Source organism: Lactuca virosa, chromosome 2 (assembly GCF_052849685.1).
Source record: "Lactuca virosa cultivar CGN04683 chromosome 2, Lactuca_virosa_CGN04683_v6, whole genome shotgun sequence".
NCBI lineage: Eukaryota > Viridiplantae > Streptophyta > Magnoliopsida > Asterales > Asteraceae > Lactuca > Lactuca virosa.
The window spans coordinates 261,061,232-261,078,662 of record NC_136427.1 but is presented as its reverse complement, the minus strand read 5'-3'; the positions used below and the strand labels follow the sequence as shown (position 1 = coordinate 261,078,662).

At 34.0% G+C, this 17,431-nt stretch overlaps 2 protein-coding genes and 1 long non-coding RNA gene across 3 annotated transcripts; 2 read left to right on the top strand and 1 right to left on the bottom strand.

The window, feature by feature from the left end:
• The first annotated feature begins 7,798 nt into the window (after nt 1-7,798).
• On the top strand, nt 7,799-8,654 carry LOC145156961 (transcription factor DIVARICATA-like). The gene is made up of 2 exons (XM_079076154.1): nt 7,799-8,290; nt 8,364-8,654. The coding sequence occupies exons 1-2, from the start codon at nt 7,854-7,856 to the stop codon at nt 8,632-8,634; spliced, it is 708 nt and encodes a 235-aa protein (XP_078932280.1). The 5' UTR covers nt 7,799-7,853; the 3' UTR covers nt 8,635-8,654.
• A 1,122-nt stretch (nt 8,655-9,776) lies between these two features.
• LOC145156960 (uncharacterized) lies at nt 9,777-11,152 on the bottom strand. The gene is made up of 2 exons (XR_013737009.1): nt 10,275-11,152; nt 9,777-10,134 (listed from the first exon to the last, which is right to left on the bottom strand). It is a non-coding gene; the product is annotated as an uncharacterized LOC145156960 (long non-coding RNA).
• A 3,097-nt stretch (nt 11,153-14,249) lies between these two features.
• On the top strand, nt 14,250-15,694 carry LOC145160936 (transcription factor DIVARICATA-like). The gene is made up of 2 exons (XM_079080319.1): nt 14,250-14,794; nt 15,290-15,694. Exons 1-2 carry the CDS (start codon nt 14,376-14,378, stop codon nt 15,609-15,611), a joined length of 741 nt encoding a protein of 246 aa, XP_078936445.1. The 5' UTR covers nt 14,250-14,375; the 3' UTR covers nt 15,612-15,694.
• The last annotated feature ends 1,737 nt before the right edge of the window (nt 15,695-17,431 follow it).

Genomic DNA, 17,431 nt, shown 5'->3' with positions numbered 1-17,431 from the left:
CTTTGCGTACTTGTCGATTTTTGTCAGCTCGTCTGGGACAAGACGCAAGGCAAATTCCATTTTCTCTGTGAATTTGTTGGTGTATTCATCGATGGACATGCTTCCTTTCTTCAGAGTCAGGAATTGGTTCTCTAGCTCGAGCAGGTTTTGGGCTGAGCAGTACTTGCGCCTGAATTGCACTAAAAACTCTACCCATGTCAGTTGCAGTGGCTCATTGGGGCTCATGATCTTTCCCAAGGTGTTCCACCAGCGAACAACTCCACCCCTAAACTGACGCACTGCGTATGTGGTTTGTAGCTTGCCTTTGCAACCACATGTCATGAAGGCTAACTCCATCTCCGAGATCCAATCCATGACTCCGATCGGATCTTCCTTCCCATTGAAAGTCGATGGCTCGCAAGTTAGAAAATCTTTGTACTTGCATCCATTCCTCTCGACTCCATCATCTTGATTGTTCCTCCTAATCACCGGTGGATCAGCTTGACCAACGGTCCTACTGTCGTTCCCTTCCTCAGACTGCCCGTCATTCAGCTCGGGTTGTTCAATAGGCATCGTAAGTTCCTCTCGATTTTGTTGAAGTAAACGCCTTGTTTCCTCCATTTGACGATCCAACATCATTTGGATCAATGCTTGCACTCCGGCCATCGTGATTGGCTCATGAGCGGCTACTACAACAGGTATTTGCTCAATCACTGGTGGTTGATTCCTGTTTCCATTTGCGTTTTCGGCTCCGCTTCGGGTTTTTTCCATTTCGATCTTATACACCAATTTAGGCATTTGGTGTGAAATGACGAGAATTAAGATAGGAAAGATTTTATTTACAATCGACGTGTAAACCTCCCCATCACTCCGAAAAGTTACATGACAGTTCTAATACCGTATTTAAACGTTTAGAAATCTGAACACATAAAGTTTCAAGATCCGGTCGGCAACAGACCATAGATCCGATCATACATTTAGCATCATAAAGCGTCATAAATCATTTAGCACATAAAAGCATGTTAGGTATTTTCCCTAAAATAGCTAGTGCTTGTGTCTATTCAGGTGTATTACCTAAATTTTATTAGACACACTCCTCACGATCATCGCTTAGCATTCTAAGTTTAAGTCTAGAAATAAATCCATATTCCTAGTTCGCTTAAACTAATGCTCTGATACCAACTGTGACATCCCCATTTTTACGGCCAGAAAAGACCGATTTTGTTTATGCTTTATAAAAATCAGAGTACCTCTTTTAATAAAAAAAAATGTTGCGGAATTTGTTCCCAGTAAAACATGATAAATACGTTATCAAAGCATTTCCGAAGAAAAATATTTTTATTCATTTTAAAACATTTGGGATGTCATTGTCAATACAGAAACATAAGCATAAACAGAACTTACATTTATTATCACTAGTGATTTATATCTCGTTAATCTCTCAGTGCAATGTGACTTCAAATCAACACCTGTGATACAAATAAACTGAGTGGGTCAGGTTGGGAAACCTGGTGAGTACATAGGGTTTTCAACCCACAATAATATAGTTAACTTGTTTCTTCACATAATACATGTCAAACAATTAACCCGATTACCTATCCCCATTATCTTCATTTGATATTCCCTAAAGTATTACCTTAAGGTTCATCTCCTATATCTTATTTACCTCTCATCTCTTTACATCGCATTTCCTTATATGTTCGTTCCTAAGGACTTTTCTTAAGGATCATCGCCTACATCACACAGACAATAATTGTTCGGGGATTACTCCCTCAATACGCACCTAGTAAGGATTGGAGTATCATCGCATGAATACGTAGTTGCAACATCGCCTGAACTCGTAATTCATAGTAAGGTTAGAGTATCATCACATGAATACGTAGTTACAACATCGCCTGAACTCGTAATTCATCACCTACAAGTTATGAGCCTGCTGGTGTTTCCCACGGGGTTGTCTATAATAGTCCGTGGTCGCCATCTATACTCTGGTAAATGACTACATCTCCAAATTGTCGGACAAGGTTATAATATCTTTCATCCTACATCACCGATTCATCATCACCTATCTATCCTCACCTAATTATCATCACCTTCCTATCATCACCTATCTCTCATCATTTTATTTCATCACACACCAACTATTTCATCTACCCATGTTTTATCCCAAAATATTTGTAGATATAAAATAAATATACAGTTTAAATCATTTAAAACATGTATAAAATCATTCATCCAACATAGACAGCAAGTATTCAGATAATATGCACACATAGCACATAATTTATATAACATACTTCATATCTATGTGTAAGATGAAAGTAACTATGCACTCACCTGATAAGGTAGTGACTCGGTACTCGGACAACGCTTCGTTTACTTAAAACAGCTTCGTTCGACAAAACCTAGTATCATTACCACTAGGGTTTAGTCTAATATTCACCGAGACTAATTAATACTCTAGCTATTATTACTATTATATAAGCGTTAAACAACACTCTTATATAACTCATAATAATAGCCTAAATAATTATTTTAAGGTCCTAATAATGTTACTATAATTAATTAGAAGCTATATTAAAAATAGCGTAGGCGTAGCTCACTTACAGCGGGTTTTATAGAAAACCGGGCTTCGCTGGAGCAGCATTCCCGAGCCAAAAGGCTCTTCTTCTCGGAGCCGTCGGGCGCTCCAGGCTTCCGCCTCGTGCTAGCGAGGTTCCCTAGGCTTTTTGGGGGGTTTTAGGGCTTAGAGAGATGTTCTAGAGAGAGAGGAAGAAGTTGGAAGGTGTGAGGAATGAATGGAACCCGACACCTCTATTTATAGGCTTCCTGGAGCGTCACCACGTCGTGGTGCCTCTCACCACGTCGTGGTGTTGCGTAGGCTCCAAGGTTTCGCCTGGTGCTGACACGTGGCATCGCACACAGGGTGGAAATCAGCCGATTTTCAAAAATTCATAACTTTCGCATACGAGTTCCGGTTTCGACGTTCTTTATATCCACGCGTAGGTAAAAATATGATCTACAACTTTCATTTTGACTCCGTCGGCCTATTCTCGACTGATCTTAAATTTAACAGTACAAGAAGATTAGACTGTTAAATGACCGCGAAGAATTCGTAACTCCTTCATACGGACTCCGTTTTCGTCTGTCTTTTTACCGTTGAGTTCCTAGTGATGAGAACTTCAATTCTTATTTAGGTTGCGTAGGCCAAAAATCACTCGATCTAAAATTCGAGTTTCGGGCCGTGCACTGCTAAGATAAATCTTAGAAAAATCATAACTTCCTCATACGAAGTCAGATTTGGGCGTTCTTTTTATGGACGCTCTCGGTTTAACGTATACTACAACTTTTGTTTAGATTTCTAAGGCTAAAAATTCCTCCATCGTAAAATCACTATTTACGTCTCCCGGTGCCGTGCCGGTTTTGCCGAAAAACTTCGACGGATCATAACTTCTTCGTTATAACTCGGATTTTGGTGTTCTTTATATGTACGGAATCCTTGAGTCATATTCCACAACCTGATTAAGATTATTTATTCTAAATAATATTTTGTAGAAAAGTCGTTTTCGACCCCTATTATCTCTAAATTGACTAGCCCGGATCTACGGGCGTTACAGGATCGCAATTTTTTTGGAAGATAATGATTTTTTTATTCAAAAACACCTTATATACACGATTACATTGAAGTTGTTATTCTTAGGATTTTGGATTGTGTCCTAAGATTTATAGTGTTTTTTTCAGCAATTTTCTTCTCCAATTCCTTTTACCAGGTTCTTTCTTTACTTTGTTCTCCTTCTTCTCCAATTTCTTGCATTTACTCTGTTCTTATTACCTGTTATTACTGTATTCCTGTTGAGAGGTCTTAAAAAAATTAATGAATATACTTTAAGCATATTAGTTTCATTCATTTAGTTACAAAAACAAAATTATATACTTTTTAATGTGTTCACCTATGTTTGTTTACGAGTCTATGTATAATCAACGTTATATCCTCTGTTTGCAACATTCCTGAAACTTGTGTAATCGATGTTCTTAATATGTGAGGGTTATCAAATGTAATCATGAATCAAATACAATGGTATATATCAATGAATGGAACTCGTATATTTCTATACACCATATAAAAAAATACTCCTCTACATTGAATTTTATTTGCATGATGAATGAGGGCAGAACAACATCTATGTATACATTCTCTTTACCTGAAATACCCCTACCCCTACCACTGATGCCCCCTTCTACTGCTTGATATGTTTTCTGATGAGCATCAACAAAAACTATTTATACTTACTTTATTGTCAAGTTTGCATTATGAGGTTTTGTAAAAGTATATATAACATCATTCATATTTGGATTATAAGAATTGTATTTTATTTTTATAATTTTGATTTGGATTACATACAAAAGACTTTCTACATTATATGTTTTAGACTAAATTACATTCGGCGTCCTTGAGTTATGTCAACAGTTATAAATTCCGTCCATAAAACTATATTTTCACTCCGATCCTATGATTTTGAATTGTTCTTGTTTTGCCTATTTTACCCGGTCCATATTAATTACTTGGTTGGGTCACATGTGTTTAACAATCATTAGTTTTTTCACAAACAGAAACATGGCTCATAGCAACATTACCTTCATAGACCAAGTTGATGTTTCAAAAAGTCAATTTACCATGAGAGTAAGAATAATTCGTCTCATGAAACATCTTGCTTATGGATATTCAACAAAGACTTACAAAACTAATATGATTCTCACTGATGAACAAGTAATAACATTTTTTTATGAATTTTCTTACAATTTCATTCGAACCACATATAACAATATATAAACTGATTTTTTTTTTGTGTATTTAGGGAAGGAAGATCGAGACAGAGGTTACTAATAGATAGGTTGAAAGATTTTAAAGTTTGTTTCATGAGGATGGTTGTTACTACATCCAAAATACACAACTTGGTATTAATCAAAACGAAAATAGTTTTGTTGATAATGAAAACAAAATCAATATGTATATCACAACCAAAGTTACACCATGCAGTCAGTGGACTGGATTACTTTATAGATTCTCTTTTGCAAACTTCAACGCCATTTTGGATGGTGTTTTTATTGAGAACACACATGTTGGTTAGTTTATATGTTACAATCTAACGATCTATATAACGATATTTTGTTATTTACCATCACTCACCATAACGAAACTTTTATACTAATCTTCCATTTGTTTATCTTATATAATAGATGTTATTGGAGATGTTGTGACATGCTTCCCAATGGAAACCCTTATGAACAAGAAAAATAAATTATCAAAGAGAGTCAATTTGAGCTTGGAAGATCTAGAGTATGTTTACTTTTCGAAATTTTGTGTGAAATTTTACTTTCTAATGTCATTTTATATTGTATATTTATTATGTTTTTGGCTTTTGTAGAAGCAAACAAATAAATGTAACACTTTGGGATGGGTATACACAACAGTTTGCTGACTATTTGGAAAATAAGAAACAAATTCGTATGATCCTATTTTAAAGCAACAAAAATAACATCTTCTTTATTGTTAATATTTCTTGTCAAATCCAGTCCAGAAAGCACATCTGCTAATTGTAGAAACGCTTCGTCCTCCATCATCTACTCTGCAAATAACGATTTCCCTTCATAAGTTTGATCTCCAACAAGTAGATGGGGGGGTTTATATACTTAACTTTCATTTATGAAATATACATTATGTCAAATAGTTTTTGGATTATTTTTACTCTCATATTTCATTTTACTTTTTTTTATTATATAATTTAAACTGACATCAATATTTCTCAGAAAAAAAACATTGATTGTTGTCGGTACGATTAACCATGTGTGTACTCTATAGTTATTTTGTGTCACAACAATAGGACATAAAGAGGTGTTAATGACCATTAAAGATGAAAAGGTAAGATATAATTTAAGAATATTATATAAAATGTAAATTGTAGATTTGTGATATTTATTTCTATGAAAAATATGTTGTTTGATTGCTAGGTTACATATCTGAGTTTTTTTTTTTTTTTTTTTTTTTTTTTTTTTTTTTGTAATTTGATTTTGATAAGTTTGATCTAAATTTGATAATTGAAGTAGGTAGGAAAGATATGTGCTAACGATTTTGAATTTGTATTGGCCTCCAGAAACCAACCGTAGTCTCACAGACCGTTCCCTCATATCTCAGTAGGTCTTAGCATTTTCCCAAATTCAGCTACAAGAAGTCATGTATGTACTTCTTGAATCAATCCTCTAAATTAAATTTCATTTGTTAGTTGGATGCAGTGACCAAAATGCAAGATTTTTGAAAGTTCATTATTATTTATTAGTGTTAACCTTTGGCAAATTATGAAACTAATGATATAATTTTGTTCATAACATGTTTTTTTTTGTAATAATTTCTTTGATCGAAAGATATGTATATGTGATAGGGTGTAGCCTGAAAAATCATATTTTAATTCTTATAAGGAAAAAATACTTTAGAAATTGACCAAATTACAATGTCTGAATTTGATGTTTATGGTTATAGCAATGCACTTTAATTATAATGTTTATCGAATTTCTTTGTAGAATTTAACGTTGCTGGTACATATAACAACTTATTGTTGTTTTTGGTTTTACATGACCTATATGAAAAGAGTCATATAAGCCTCCATAGAGATTGGTACACCGAACAAAATCAATTCATAAAGCTACTATACAACATGTTTTAATCAATGAGTCGCATCATGTTGTGATAAAACAAAGATCATGTGGATCATTTATATTAAAAATTATTGTATTAAAAAATTAAATTGCTCTAATATAAATATTAAATATTTTTATTTAACAAGTTTGGTTCAAAAACTCTAAAATGAATCTAACATTTTTTATTAAAATTTCACCTAAGACAATGCCACCTATTAGTATGATATGTATTTAATTTATGTTCCCTGCGTTTAACGCGAGTTATAATCTAGTAATGTAATTATACTCTGATATATTTGAATAAATAAAAATGAAAAAAAAATGTGTTGAAAATCAGGACGTTACACAGTTGTTGCTGATGTTTGAAACAATAACAGTAAGCACGAGGGTCAACTTGCGAGGCTGATACACGTGCAACACATGAGGAGGGCCGCTTACCCTATAGTCGGAACCATCATGCCTTCGAACCTTTATTTAATTAATACTTAATCATATATAACACGACAAACACGAAAAACACGACAGACAATTGCTAAATCGTGTCGAATTTAGAACACGAACACGACACGACACGCCATCGTGTTTTTTACACTTGACACGAACACGAATTCGAATTTCAGTTTTGTCCTAATATCGTTTCGTGTCGTGTATTTTTTTCGTGTCGTGTCATCAATTGCCACCCTTACCGTCAATACCGATTAATCCCGCCAAACCTGATAAATCCCTAATTTCCGTCAAGCACCCCTAATCCTAATCGGTTGGAGAACGTCAAACGATTAATTCACGATTAATCCCGATTTCTGTAACCTTGAGTTATTATAGCATATTCTACTTCTATTTTTTCCTATTACAACATGCTACTATGGAAAATCTACTCTCCCCAATGCAATTCCCAGTAGTCCAGGTCTGTTAACCTCAAATTTGGAATACAAACAGTATCAAGATGGATTTAGGAGTGAAAAGAAGAAAGCTTTACCCTTCCCTACGCTTTCCATTCCAAAACAGGGGCATCCATGGAGTGGCCACGTGGAAGCTTAAGAAGGGGTTCCAAATACTGGATTCGCGCCATCACTTAACAACCAGGGCAAATTTGAGATTTTAACTTATTAGTTGGTTGCAATTTCTCTTCTTCCTCTCTCTCAAAATCTGTAACAGTAACTTCTCAATTTGTTTGCACAAAAAAAATGGCGAACGTGAAATGGACTGCGGTTGAAGACAAGATTTTTGAAAGCGCCCTCGTTGGAAACAAAGACGCCGAGAACAAGTGGGAGTTGATCGCGGAATTGCTTCCCAGAAAAACCGCTGAAGAAGTAAAGGAGCGTCGAGAGACTCTACTGATGAATGCAGCGACAACGGGGACCACAGAAGAAGACAAGCTGTTTGAGAGTGCTTTGAAGAATGTTCCAGAGGGTACTCCGGGAAGGTTGCATGAGGTGGCCAAGGCCGTTCCCGGTAGGACGATGGAGGAGGTAAGGGTTCATTCTGAGCTCTTAATGATGGATGTGGATGTGGATTTGAATGAGATTGACTTCCGTCGGGTTGAACTTTCGAATTATGACAAGGAATCGGCGAGAGAGGGATCTCAGAAGAAGAGGAAACCATGGACATCAGAAGAGCACAGGTAATCTTGCTTAATTGATTTGATTGCATCCTTTGGAAATTGGAAATCATGTTAGGTTTTAATCATTTCTCAGGAAATTTCTTGAGGGGGTGAAGGAGTTTGGAAAAGGCGAGTGGAAGAGCATTTCGAGGAACTCGGTGATCACAAGGACGCCGGAACAGGTTAAAGACCACTTCCGATATTACTTCGGGAAAAACGACAGGGAGCGAGAGCTATACAACAACAAAACCAAATTTAACGACGGATTGGGGGAGCAGCAACCCAGGAGGAAGCGGCGGAGGGAAAGAACGATGGTATTCTTGCGATGTCTCGTGAGTTGGTGTGATGTGAATTTTTTTCTTTGATTTCTTTTTGGTTTCTTGACGAGAGTAACGTTTGTACAAACTGCTTGATTTGTTCTTTCTTTTTCTTTTTGAATAATATCATTTGAATAATGATCTTGAATCTTGCTCCATGAAGAAGGGCCTTATAGTCTTACATCGACTGGGTCGGCCCATCGTTTATGGGCCTAAACCCAAAGTTTTGTGTGTATTTTGTAATTTACAATTTGTACAATTGTTGTATAGCTCGTTTAGTTATTCTTACCGGCGTGCGGCGGCGAGAAACGCCGGTGTGTGAGCGAAGATTCAATTGGGAAGAGGGAAAGATGTTATTCATGTGTTCATCATTATCAATTCAGCATCTGGATTCAGGTATGTATTCTCTTGCTTTCGACATAATGTTTGGCTAAGATATTTATCCATGATTCGATGATTTTGATCTAAACTTTCTTCTGAGATTCTTGATGCAAATCTATTGTTTCCTTCGGTTATCGTTACTGTACGAACATGGTTTAGAGAAAAACAAGAAAGCCACGTGCAGAGATGACTTGTACCACCTGCATGTTCGTTTGTACACAAGCGATGATGTCTATCTCTGTTACATGCTTTTCGTCCATTATGGCTTATTACATGATATGGCATATCGATTTAGCTAAATGCATGCACCTGTGTGTTGCTTTGTTGGATGGTTTAATCCATTCTCAAACGTTTTTTGTACTTAATTAATAGGTGCTTTTAAACCTTTCAATCACTATTCCCCTTTCAAACTAATAAAATCAGGATCAAACATTTAATTAAATCATTTTCAAGTAATCAATATAAAAGCCTTTAGGTACAGATTGCCTAATGAAGGTTTGAATCTTGGTACTCTTAATACCACTGCAAATCTTCTAAGGCATCTTCAGTCGCATTGTGAGTTGAACACTAATCATGATTTCCTTTATTGACTTATCATTTCTTGAATCTTAGTGTTATTCCCCTATATGTCATGTTTCCAAATGTAATTACCCCAAACTACCCACCAACTAACTATATGCTATTTTGCATTTTCTGTATTTCCCACTTTAACCCGGCTGGAGTATGTAAACTTTAACAGAAATGTAACAATGGCCATTATGGCGTAGTAGAGAAGTACTATGAAAATAAATACACTTTGCACATAAGAATCAAGACTCAAGAGACATTTAGAAACATAAAGTTGCTTCAGTTGCACACACCATTTCTGCTATTACTATGTCCACTTCCACATTGATATTTAGGGTTAAATGCAAGAAGTAACAATGTACTTTCATATTATTTCTTATCATATAGCATCCTAATTTTATTTTTTCCTATTACAGAATCATATTTTGAAAGATCTACCCTTTCTTCGTGGAATATAATGCTGTCAGGATATATTAACAATGAAAACTCCTTTCCAAACTAACTGAAGGACTGAAGCCTAATGAGTTGTGTTGATCAAGATTGGTGCAATTTGGTCATGGATCGAAACTCCATTGATACTCCATAAGAAGACAAATGGACCTTGAGAATTGAGATTGATACATATGTTCACTCAGTAATAGATACGCATTCAAGAAGTTTCTAGAATAGGGAGTACCTGATTTGGAAAAAGAGAATAGAAGAATCTTTTTCAACAGCAAGAATATAATAAGGGTTCTAACCTGCTTGGAGAAGTTGAAGGTCACAGACAATGTGCAATCCAACCCTAAAATATTAGACTAATTCCCGTGAGTCTAAATGATGCTAGGGATGTCAAAAAGTCCCGTGGGCCCCCCGATTCCATATGAGAGATATTTGTTAAAAAAATGAGGATGGGGCGGGGGCCGGGGCGGAGGCAAGGTTAACCTCCATTTTAATTTTGGGTGCGGGGATGTGGGTAGGCCGTCCCGTCCCTAACCCCCATGGGCCCCCGTTAATATATTATATGTATTTATATATATTAATTATATAAATATAATAAATAATAACAATGATTTTGAGCTTTTGGTTCAAAAAATCAACAAAAAATTATGTTTTTAAATTGTCATTATAATGTTTTTGAGATTTGATAACATTTTTATTTTAACATGTAAAATTATATTATAGATAACTACTTTTAACCTAAAAAATAAATTCTTTAATCCCAAAAAAATTTCCTTTAGCCCAATAAAAATATCCAAAAACAACTTCTTTGGCAGTGTGCAATAGTGGTACAAGCCGATACAATTACTTTTGATAAACCATGTCAAAAAGAAAAAGCCATAATTCCACACGAGAAATTTAAAAAGCCTCCGAAAGGAGGAAAGCAAGAGACAAAAAGGAGGGGATTGAATCAATGTAGGATAAACTAATACTTCCCTCAGTGTCGGAGACTCGATGATGATAAACAGGAATGTGTTGAACCACAAGGGTGCGAGACTTCGACTTCAATACTATATAAATATATAGGATACATGTAGATCACCTTTGAAAATAAATAATTTGTGTTTTAAACTCACTCTACATTATGTTATAGCAAATCCAAAGACAAGCCGTCTTAAACTGAATACAGTTTATTGTTTATAAGTCTGAATGGTTTTTAATCAGTTATATAATTACTCCAAAAAGTTTAAAGCAGTGGTCACTGGTGTGCTTGCAGCTCAACGATATGACGTGGAAGTTCTTATCCAAAACTCCAACTTGGAAGCTTTTTAACACGTGCAGACACGTGTCTTCCCCCCCCCCCCCCCCTGCTTTTTCTACCCCTTCAACTACATGCTATTAGCAGACTTAGTCCTTTTACTTCATTTTCTCTCATACATAATCAAAAGCAATGTACACCTGTTTTGACCCATTTTGGGACTTGGGAGACATATCACATGTTTTCTTTTTCCGCGTCTACAGCTGTAGTATTGTTACGTGATAACATACAATATTCTCATAAAAGTTGTTTTGCATTTTAAAAAAAAAATTACTTTGCAAATTTGTGAAAGGTCCAAGCTATATAGTAACATGGCATTCTTACACAGTTAAACAATTTTACGAATGAATCATAAGATCATATACATATCTATTTATTACTATTAACAGATAATTTTCCCTTTGGTTATAAAATTTGACACTGATATAAACTAATTTTCTTTTCGTTTAAAGGACAACTAATATATATATATATATATATATATATATATATATATATATATATATATATATATATATATATATATATATATAGAGGAGGGTTCAATCGAGAAAAAAAAGGTTGAGAATGGGGGAATCATTCTCAGCCACACATTTATTTTGCCGCAAAACACTTAGGCCTACCGTCGGAAATGGATAACGGATAAACATGTGTTTTCCAACCAAACATGTTTCCTTAAACTATGCTAATCATTACCTTAATATACACAAAAACATATTTTTTTTCGTTTTTTTTTATTTTTAGAAAGCCATTATTATCGAAAAATTATTTTAAATATATCAAAATTCATAATTTTTTATTCTCTATAAATAGACATCCATATTGATATACTTTTAAGATAAAATAAAAAATTTATTTTTTTTAGAGTTTCAGCTTTCGTTATTCATAAGTGAATAAAAAAATCTATCAGGTTTTTATTACAATATATTCGTTATTCACTTATGAATAAAACGTATGCGTAACTTTTTTTATATTCGTTACAGTATATATATATATATATATATATATATATATATATATATATATATATATATATATATATATATATATATATATATATATATATATATATATATATATATAAACACCTTACATATTAATATTCGCTTTCAAGATAAATAGGTGGAAGATACAAAACAAAACCAAGGATTCAACAGTAAGGACAAAATCTGAAACAAAATAAAATATAAAAATCACATTGATATCTAATGCATAAACCAAGGACCAATATTGAAAAAGATAGAATTGGTTGAGACGGCTGTTGGGTTTGGAACTTAGGTCAATGGTATCACCAGCTTTCCAATGTAAACTTACTACACGACAAAAACCCGGATGACACGTCAGCGTCCGTTCCAATTCGGTTCCTCGAAACTGCCTGCCCACCTCATTGACACGCATTTTAATATTTCATATAACCAAATTGATATAAATCCCAATTTAAAACGGACCTTAGAAAAATGGTTTTTTAACAAGGACCTTAGAAAAATATAAATCCCAATTTAAAAATGGTTTGTGACACATTTTCCAGTTAACGACAGATAGCCTTACTATAAAGAGTGTTGCAAATTTTAATTTTTCTAAGGCCATCCGTAATGGTCCTCACGACCACGACCTTCGTCCATCTCCACGTCACCACCACAACTATTCCCCTTACAACCGGGATGGTGTGCACAAGAGAAGATCGTGGTCAAAACGAGAAAGAAGACTGAGAAGGAGAAAGAAGGCAGAGAGGAAGAGTTTGTGGTCAAATGTGGTGGTGACCACGATCCTCCACGACAACGAGCGGCATAGTATTCGTGGCCACGTCGACCACGATGAGCCTCATTTTCGGTATATCGGAAGGCCTAAGGGTTAGGCTAAGAGCATTATCAATGAATGAAGATTTTTTGGCTGTATTGAAAGAACTATGTGAAGATAATGAGTTTTTGTTATTTTATTAATTTTCTAATGTCAATCTAATGCATTTTAGAGTAAGTTACAAAAATTGTTCGTGTAATTTATGAAATTACGCGGTTTTAATCTTTAGGTTATTTTATCTAACGATTAGAAGTGTTATCATGGGCTTTGTTAAGGTTACGTTTTGGAACAATTTGAGGATTTTGTGAAGATGTTAAATCTCATAAAATAATCATTTTGCGAACCACTCATGAAATTAAGCAATATTATAAGCCATTTGTGAGACTACTAGTGTATTTGACATGAAACTTTTGAAAACTTTTTAACTTTTATCGTCTTAGAAAAAAATTGGAAAAAAAATGTTGCTTTTAACTTTTATTTTAAAAGAATATTTTTAATAAAAATGCTACTTGAAGTAGTTTTTGAGAGTTTTTATATTTTAGTTTTCACATGTTTATATGCCTTTTGCGTTTAATACTTTTGGTTTCATTGTGTCAAATGTTGTGGAGCTCCGCAATAGAGTCGAACATGTCATACATATCAATGTTATTACCCCCGAGATTTATGGATGTCTTTAGAAAAAAGTTAGCATCACAGTTTGTTGTCTGTTTACCTGTTATGTCTATATAAAACTTTTATGATTATTATCATATTATAATTGAAGTAAGGATGAACTCTTACTAATTTAAAATATTTAAAATTGAACAGTTATTTTTACCAAACATTTCTGTATAAATAAAAGCTACATCTACTGGCTATCAGTTTCTAGCTCTTAACTACCGGCTTATTTTATCAAACACACATCCGTAGAAAAAAATAGTCACCAAATTAAAGTTAGTGAGAACGATTTCAAAATAAATTTTCTAATGATAATTTTTTTTAAAAAAATTACGTTTGTAGTAATCCTTATTTATTATTGGTCTGGTGATTAAGTTGTTTTTCCATTGCCCTTGTCCCATGTCATAAATTTTAAACGTGCATTCTTATTTTATTCTATAATGGAACAGCAAAATTAAATAACTTAAATAATTAAATCTTTTTTCGCATATTGATAACCGCTTTTTTCACATAAAAATACACCATGGATTCTCATTGTCATTATCAGAATCCCAAATCTCTTGAAATTGTCACCGAAAAACTCGAGATAATCTTGATTGTAGATAAAGATTTGGAGAGATAAATTGAAAAGTAACCTCGACAACTTCCCATGGAAAATCAAATCAATTCATGTATATACGATCAACAGAAGATATCAAGAATCCAATTCCAATCTACTACGGAGTCAACGTGGACGAGGTATGAAGACAAGCTTTTTGAGAGAGCTTTGGTGGATGTTCCGGAGAATATTACAGAACGGTGGGATGAGATAGCAAAAGCCGTTCCAGGTAAGACTGCGGAGCAGGTGAAGATTCACTTTAAGAAGCTATTGCACGATTTAGATGCGATTGAGTCGGGTCATTTTGAGTTTCCGAAATATACAGACAATTATGATGAAAAGGAATCGATTGTGAGTTTGGATTCCGAGCTGAGAAGAAGTCAGATTTCTTTTAGGGCAGCGGGAAGGGGGTCTAGACATGGAGAATGTGAGAGGAAGAAAGGGACTCCCTGGACACAAGAAGAGCACAGGTATTTAATTGGTTTCAGTCTTTTTGGAATCTCTTGGCATTCATTGATTCTTGAGTTCTTGCTAGCATCGTTTGTGCTTTTATGATAAGTATTCACATGGGTTTTGAATCTTTACTTGAATTAATTAGATTTTTTTCTATGATAGAAGGTAATTACCTGTTCTATGGATTTTACATGATAAATTATGAAAGATAAAGGCATGAGTTCTGTTTACTTTTAATGGTATCAACAAAAGAAAAGAGTACATAATTGACTTTTACATAGTCAAATATGTCTTTCCATGAAATTGCATCAGTGTCGTCTCAGATAATTAATTTCACTTTAAGCATCTTGGGACTAAAATAGTTATGAATTATAATTTCAATTGCATTACTTCAAGTCATTTAGTTTGCATAGTTTGACCTAAAACTGAAACTTGTGCATCTTGATTTATTCAATTCATGTGATTACCTACTTCACTTAAATTATAGACTCATGGCTTTGACATGTTCACAGGAATTTTCTGAAGGGGTTGAAGTTGTACGGAAAAGGTGATTGGCGGAGCATATCAAGGAACTGCGTGATCACAAGGACACCAACACAAGTGGCCAGCCATGCCCAGAAATATTTCCTCCGACAGAGTTCACTGACAAAAGAAAGGAAGAGAGCAAGCATCCACGACATAACCACCACAATGGTGATGCAGCCACCGCTGCCCACTAGCGGCCAAGGTGGAGCACTACACGGGTATGAATATCAAAAAAACTTTTGGTGCCCAATTGAAGATCAACATCTAGTCCACAAATTTAATACAAAACCCCTGCCATATTGTGATTAATTCAGAATAGTACAGATTTTCCCGCTAATTAGTTTTCACACGCATTAGCGCATCCATAGTGCATTAAATTTCATAGAGTTCAATTAATTTTGCCACATCATTTTTCTACATTTCATATAACTGTATCAGTTTTTCGTGCAATGTATCGAACTTCACAAAGTTCTATAGATCACTACAAAGGCTAATTTATAGTATTTATTTAAGAGTTTGAAAACCTTCATAAATTCATTGAATGTGAATGTGTATTTTACAATAGTAAAATTTTATTCATTGAATGACAATTAGACTTATAATTTCATTCAATTCTTCCATTAAATGGATGTGATAGGTGTCATGAAGTTTGATTTGGTTTTCAATTTTAATTTCATTCAATTCTTCCATTGAATGTCAATGTGTATTTTACAATAGTAAAGTTTTATTCATTGAATGACAATTAGACTTATAATTTCATTCAATTCTTCTATTAAACTCACTATTATGGATGTGATAGGTGTCATGAAGTTTGATTTGGTTTTCAATTTTATTTTTCAAAGCATCATTGATATGACAGGAAAATCTCTAGTAAACTTTACACGCATCAATGAGATGTACCCGACAAGTAATCATGTGTTTCAAGATCAAAAGTATAATAACCCCCCTTACTTTAAACTCGAAGTTTTGAAAATTAAACAAAGTTCTTTGGCTTTTTGTGTGTCATATTTATTACAGGGAAAATGACATACTAGGGTAATAAATTGTAATTTTTGTTCATATTTTGTCATTTTTTATATATATAACTATTAAACTTTTATTTTGTGTTTCAATTATACCTTTACGATCGGTTGTAGTAGGTTAACGTCCAATTGACATCTATGTGATATTAACGTAACGTATGCGATTGAGAAAAATAACTTAAAGGGTAACCAATTGTCATTTTTGTTTACATTTGATCCATTTCTTTGTACACAATTGACCACTAATTTTCGTGATCATGTCGAATGTAAAAAGTAAAAGGTTATATCGTTTTCGTGTTCAAACGTCAACACAAACACGAGACTAAATTGGCATGGTATTAACATGTGTTGGTTCTGTTTTGTAAGATTAATTATGAATTAGATAAATTAAAGGTTTATTTTATTTTATCATTTTCATGGTTTGTCATGTTTATTGATTTATCGTGTTTTAATTGGTTTCTTTCGTGTTAGTAAAACAAAACAGGAAATCACGACGTGTCGTGTTGTGTTTACGTTATATAAAAAGTTGGTGCGTCATGTCGTTTTAGCTCGGTCCAATTATAAAAAATTGATTGTTATCATGTTTGGAGCATATCGTATATTTAGCGAGGTTTTGGTTGCAACGTTTGTATTCTACGATTTGAAGAGATGAAACCATAATATGTGTTATTGTCGGTCATAAGGGTGTAATTTGAACAAAAATCACATAGCCAAGAGGCCCAAAACCAAAATGAAAATTGTCCAACATTGTTACTTTTATCACATTTAACCAACATCTTACAATCATTTTTATATCATAGTTTGAAGCATTGTTACTCATACCATTTCGTGGTGCAATATCACATGTTTAGCCTGCAAAATGACGATAAAAACTAACTATCCGTAAAACCTAGCTTGGAAACTATCATATAAATAACATTATTATAAATGTATCTCAACATCAATCCTAACATGGCAACCAGATATGCATTTGTTATATAACACATAACCATAACTACAACACAAAGCAGGTTCACCTCAACTCAAACCAACATGTAGACATATGCACCTATAGAAACGACATGTCGTCTCTATAGGTATGCCCATACAGCTGCTTATTTTTCTCTA

Coding starts and splice junctions, on each gene's coding strand:
- LOC145156961 (XM_079076154.1), top strand. CDS start 7,854: ATGGCGAACGTGAAATGGACTGCGGTTGAAGACAAGATTTTTGAAAGC. Junction 8,291..8,363: donor TGGACATCAGAAGAGCACAG/GTAATCTTGCTT, acceptor ATCATTTCTCAG/GAAATTTCTTGAGGGGGTGA.
- LOC145160936 (XM_079080319.1), top strand. CDS start 14,376: ATGGAAAATCAAATCAATTCATGTATATACGATCAACAGAAGATATCA. Junction 14,795..15,289: donor TGGACACAAGAAGAGCACAG/GTATTTAATTGG, acceptor ACATGTTCACAG/GAATTTTCTGAAGGGGTTGA.